Raw genomic sequence first — 5,226 nt, 5'->3', positions numbered from 1 at the left:
AAATGGCTGAATGGCAGCAGTACATAGAATTTAGAAGGTTTTGTGACTTCTGGGAGGCAAGATGAAGGAGTCAATCACTATGACTCTCCCAAAATTCAACTCCAAATATTCATAAAGTTGCACCCCAAAACAAATCCTGGAACAGCAGTACTGGCAAAAAGATGGGATGAAACAATCTTATAGCACAAGAAATTTGGAAGATCAGCAGAAAAAATTGGTCTCACTTGAATGAATACAGTCTAGAATAAGAAGCATCTAAGCAAGCCAGCAACAAACTCAATCTCAGCAAACTGGAGGGTAATACTGAATCCCAGTGGAGTGGAGCAATCAAAAGCCCACACCAAATCTCACATGTCTTGGCATTACCAGGGGATTGAGTAGCTTCAGTTCCAAGAACTGCCCCTACTTTAGCTCAGTCCCAGACAAACAGGCAGAATCCTATGGATAGGCTGCCATATGCTCTAGACCACTTGGACAGACAAGTAGACACAGCACACATAAGTCATAATAGCCAGGTAAACAGGCAGCTGCCAACTCCAGGTCCTACCTCTTACTTCAGTGTAACCTCAGGCAAACAGACATAAGTCAATACAGGAAAGATGAGAAAAAAAAAACAAAAACAAATTTGATCATAGAAAGTGATTTTGGTGACAGGGAAGATCAAGACACAAACTCAGAAGAGGACAATAATATCAAAATGCCTATGAGTGCCAAGAGAACAATGTACACATTAACAACAACACTGTGCGATGGAAGCAGCTCCTCTCAGCATTTCAGAGAGCTAGGTATTAGATCAGCTATGGACAATTTTATCCCATCCAGAGGAAGAAAAACAAAATAAAAAAACCCTTCAGAATCTGATGAACACTTTATAAAAATTATCTCTTATGTATCTTTCTTCCTTAATCCTAACTACTCATACTGAAAATGACTCATCTGTAAACATGTTTACCATAAATATGTACATACAATGACAACCTGACTGTTCACCACTGAGGGGAGGGGGGGGGTGAGAAGGGAGGGTGGAAGGGAATTTTGTAACTTAAAAATATACATATGCATAATGATGAATGTTAAAAAATAATTTTGAGGCAGCTAGGTGGCGCAGTGGATGGAACACCAGCTCTGGAGTCAGGAGTACCTGAGTTCAAATCCAGACTCAGACACTTAATAATTACCTAGCTATGCGGCCTTGGACAAGCCACTTAACCCCAATTGCCTTGCAAAAAAATCTAAATAATAATAATAATAAATAATAATAATTTTAAATGTCTTTAAGCAAAACCCCTAAGAAAAAATGGGAAGTGAGCTCAAGTCCAGGAAGAACTTTCATGGAAGACCTAAAAAGGGGAGCTTAAAAATCAAATAAAAGCAGTAGAAGAAAAAATTGGAAGAGATATATGAAAGTGATGCAAAAGAATTATGAAAAAAGTCAACAGTTTGGAAAAAGAAAACAACTGCTTAAAAAGTAGTAGCCAAAAGAAATAGGAGATTAAAAATAATACAATTGACTAAATATAAAAGGAAGTACAAAAATGAAATGAGTAATCATAACTCCTTAAACCTTGGAATTAGACAAATGAAAGTTAATGACTTTATAAAACATCAAAGATCTATCAAAGAAATTCAAAAGAATGAAAAAATAGAAGAAAATGAAAATTTTCTCATTGGAAAAATAACTAGCCTGGAAAATAAAACTAGGAGAGACAATGTTAGCATCATTGGATTACATGAAAACCATAATCAAAAGAAGGACCTGGACAGGATCTTTCAATAAATTTTCAAGAAAACTATCCTTCTATCCTAAAACCAGAGAACAAAAGCCTTGAAAGAATCCACAGATCACCTCTGGAAAAAGATAACAGAATAAAAAACTTCAAGGAGCATTATAGCCAAGTTTAAGAGATACCAGATAAAGGAAAAAATACTGCAAGTGTCCAGAAAGAAACAGTTAAAGTATTGGGGAGCTACAATCAGCATTACAAAGGATTTAACAGCTGCAAAATTAAAGGATGAGAATTCATAAAACATGGTATACCAGAAGGCAAAGTAGCTAGGACTAAAACCAAGAAACAATTACCTAGTGAAATTAAGCATAATACTTCGAGGAGGAAAAATGGTTATTCAATAAATTAGAAGGATTTCAAGCTTTCAAAAAGAGAATAACAGAATTAAACCAAAAATTTGATCTCCATTATCAAGACTTAAGAGAAGTCTAAACAGGTAAAAAGGGGGGAAAAACATAAGGGATTGAATATAACTAAACTGTCTTTATCTCTACATGAAAAAATGATATCTGTAATTCTTAAACATTATATCACTAATAGTACACCTAAAAGGAATATTCATAGAGTACAGATATCATTGAGAGAATGATATAAAATGACATTAAAAAATGTGGCCACAAAATCTGGTATGGTAATGCTCCTCCTAATCCCTAAACTAAAAAGCAGATCAAACGAGGGGCAGCACAACAGAGTCCTATCCTGAGTGCCAACAAAGGGAACTGTAATCTTCTCCCCAGTTGTCTAACTCCCTTATTGTCTATGGGTGAGACCTCTTGTAGCAGCTGCTGCCACTGCTGGTTCTATCACTCCTAGCACCTGTTTCTGCTTTACTAAGGGCTGGTCTGTAATAGTCTGATCTCAGCTACACTACACTACACTCTGATTACGATGTGGCCGAACTTTCCTGCATCTAGACTTTCATGGGTTGGAAAATTATTTCACCCCTTCTTTTTTTGTGGGTTCTGCCACTGCAGAATATGTTTTGAGGAAACATTTTAAAGGTCTTTGTAGAGAAATTTAGCAGTTCTCAGGTGAGTCTCTGCATTTTCTCTACAACCTTGGTTCTGCCACCCTAAGTAAAGGACTAATTCAAATTAGAGAAAGATTAAATAAATGAATGAATGAATGAATGAATAAATGACTGAATAAATAAATAAATAGAAATAAAATAAAAGAACAAAAGCCATTCCCCAGTAGATAGTTAGTGAATAGACAGTTCTCAAAGGAAGACTTTCAACAACTATATGAAAATTTGCTCCAAATCATTAATAATTAGAAGAATGAAAATTAAAATAACACTGAGGTTCTACTTTACACCCATCAAATTGGAAAAAATGACCAAAAAAAGAAAATGACAAGTGTTAGAGGGATAAGAGAAAAACTAACATACTAATGACAGTTGGAGTAGCTGTGAATTAACTTAGCCATTCTGAAAATCAATTTGAATTATGTCCAGAATGTCACTAAACTGTTCATGCCCTTTGATGTAACAATACCGCTATTAAATCTATCCTCCCAAATAGATCAAGAAAGAGGAAAAAAGATCCATATAAACCAAAAATAAAATTGTAGCAACTCTTTTTATAGAGGCAAAGTCCTGGAAATAAAAAGGTGCCTATCAGTTTGGTAATAATTGAACAAACTACAGTATGTGGATATAATGAAATACTATTGTACCTTTTTGCAATACCAAAAAAAAAAAACCTAGGAAAAAAGTAGGTATCTATCAATCAGAGATCAGCTAGATATCTATACCCCCCAAATAAAAAATGAATGTAAAAAGATTTTTAAAAGATTAAAGAGGAATTGAATAAAGGGATATGAGAAGACAATCCCAAGCTTTGTGGTTGTCCATAAGTATTGTACATTACATGGGTCCTTGAATTTTTCAGTGTATCTATCAGTTGCATTGAGAATTATTCTCTTTTTAAAATTGTAATATGAAAGAGCTCTTTGGGAGAGGGGAAAGGAGAACCTTGGGATAATTATGATGATATAAGAAACAAAACATAAATAAAAACTTATATTAAAAATTAAGTTATCATGCCCTAAGAAATGATGAAAGAAAAATCCAGAGAAAATGAGTAATACATACATGAATTGATATTGAGTGAAGTGAGGTGAAACAATTTCTTTGATAATAGTAACCATACCATAGCAGAGGACTGTTGTTGAAGCACAAAATACTTTCTAAAAGAAAGGTGAGGGACTTAGGACAGAGAATGAGATCGTTTTTAAACACAACTAATATGGGAATTTCTTTCTTTGACTATGCATATTTCTACAAGGGTTTTGGTTTTTTTTCCAATGGACTAAAAATGAAAAGAAAGGAGATAATGATAGAGTCACACAAAAAAAGAAAATTAAAGAGTCCTTGAAGCATTTTTATGAGCATAGAAGATAACAGAAGGAAGGAAAGACAGAAAAATAAACAAGCATGTCAACCTTCATGATTATATGTTGCATTATTATATAGTTAAAAAACAAGCCGCACATAATAGAGATTCAGTGTCTTTATACAATTCTTTATTTTGTTCTATTTTGTATGTAGAAATGCTCATTTTATTTGTTGTTGATTGTGCTCAGAATTTTAAAAATTATTTTTAAAGAAATAGTCTACCCTAAATATAAAGGACAGGAAGAACCTTACTTTCATCAAGAATAGAATAAAGGGGGCGGCTAGATGGCGCAGTGGATAAAGCACCGGCCCTGGAGTCAGGAGGACCTGAGTTCAAATCCGGTCTCAGACATTTAATAATTACCTAGCTGCGTGGCCTTGAGCAAGCCACTTAACCCCGTTTGCCTTACAAAAATAAAAAAAAAAAACCTAGCTTTTTCGCCCGTCCAGCCGTCGTGGTGGAAGCTCGGCTGTCATGTCATCATCATGTCCTCTCATAAAACATTCAGAATCAAGAGGTTCCTGGCCAAGAAACAGAAGCAAAATCGTCCCATTCCCCAGTGGATTCGGATGAAAACTGGCAATAAGATCAGGTACAACTCAAAGAGGAGACACTGGAGAAGGACCAAGCTCGGGTTATAAAGAATGGCCAGGGAAATGAAAGACTTTCTACACCAAGACCACCTCCCCCTCCCTACCATTGCACCCATCCATCCATCCATTCATTCATTCATCCATTCATCCATCCGTCACTTAAATCGCCTCATTGCCCCCAATAAGAAGTAACTACTACTGCTGCCCCTCCCATTTTGGAAACCTGTCTGCCAAAGTGCAGACGTCAAAGAAAACCCCCAGCAAAGTATTCGACTTGTCTTGCCCTTGAATGTCTTCATCTCTTGCATCCATTCGTTCGGTAAACTGTGTATGGTGATATAGTTTAAATTACTCTTCTCTCCATCTCTGTGTGGCATTTGTCTGTTTGAGGTTATGCTTAAGAGGCAGAGATCATCCCGCAACAAGTTATTCCTGTCAAGAAAAACC

The 5,226-nt window shown here is 35.6% G+C and overlaps 1 protein-coding gene across 1 annotated transcript; it reads left to right on the top strand.

Moving 5' to 3' along the window:
* The first annotated feature begins 4,669 nt into the window (after positions 1-4,669).
* On the top strand, positions 4,670-4,845 carry LOC141523694 (large ribosomal subunit protein eL39). Its single transcript, XM_074237079.1, has one exon. The coding sequence runs from the start codon at positions 4,672-4,674 to the stop codon at positions 4,825-4,827; it is 156 nt and encodes a 51-aa protein (XP_074093180.1). The 5' UTR covers positions 4,670-4,671; the 3' UTR covers positions 4,828-4,845.
* Positions 4,846-5,226: the final 381 nt, after the last annotated feature.

Source organism: Macrotis lagotis, chromosome 1 (assembly GCF_037893015.1).
Source record: "Macrotis lagotis isolate mMagLag1 chromosome 1, bilby.v1.9.chrom.fasta, whole genome shotgun sequence".
Lineage (NCBI taxonomy): Eukaryota > Metazoa > Chordata > Mammalia > Peramelemorphia > Peramelidae > Macrotis > Macrotis lagotis.
The sequence above is the reverse complement of the archived record's forward strand: the minus strand, read 5'-3'. Positions and strand labels throughout refer to the sequence as shown.

Excerpts from the sequence above, each read along its gene's own strand:
- LOC141523694 (XM_074237079.1), top strand. The coding sequence starts at position 4,672 with ATGTCCTCTCATAAAACATTCAGAATCAAGAGGTTCCTGGCCAAGAAA.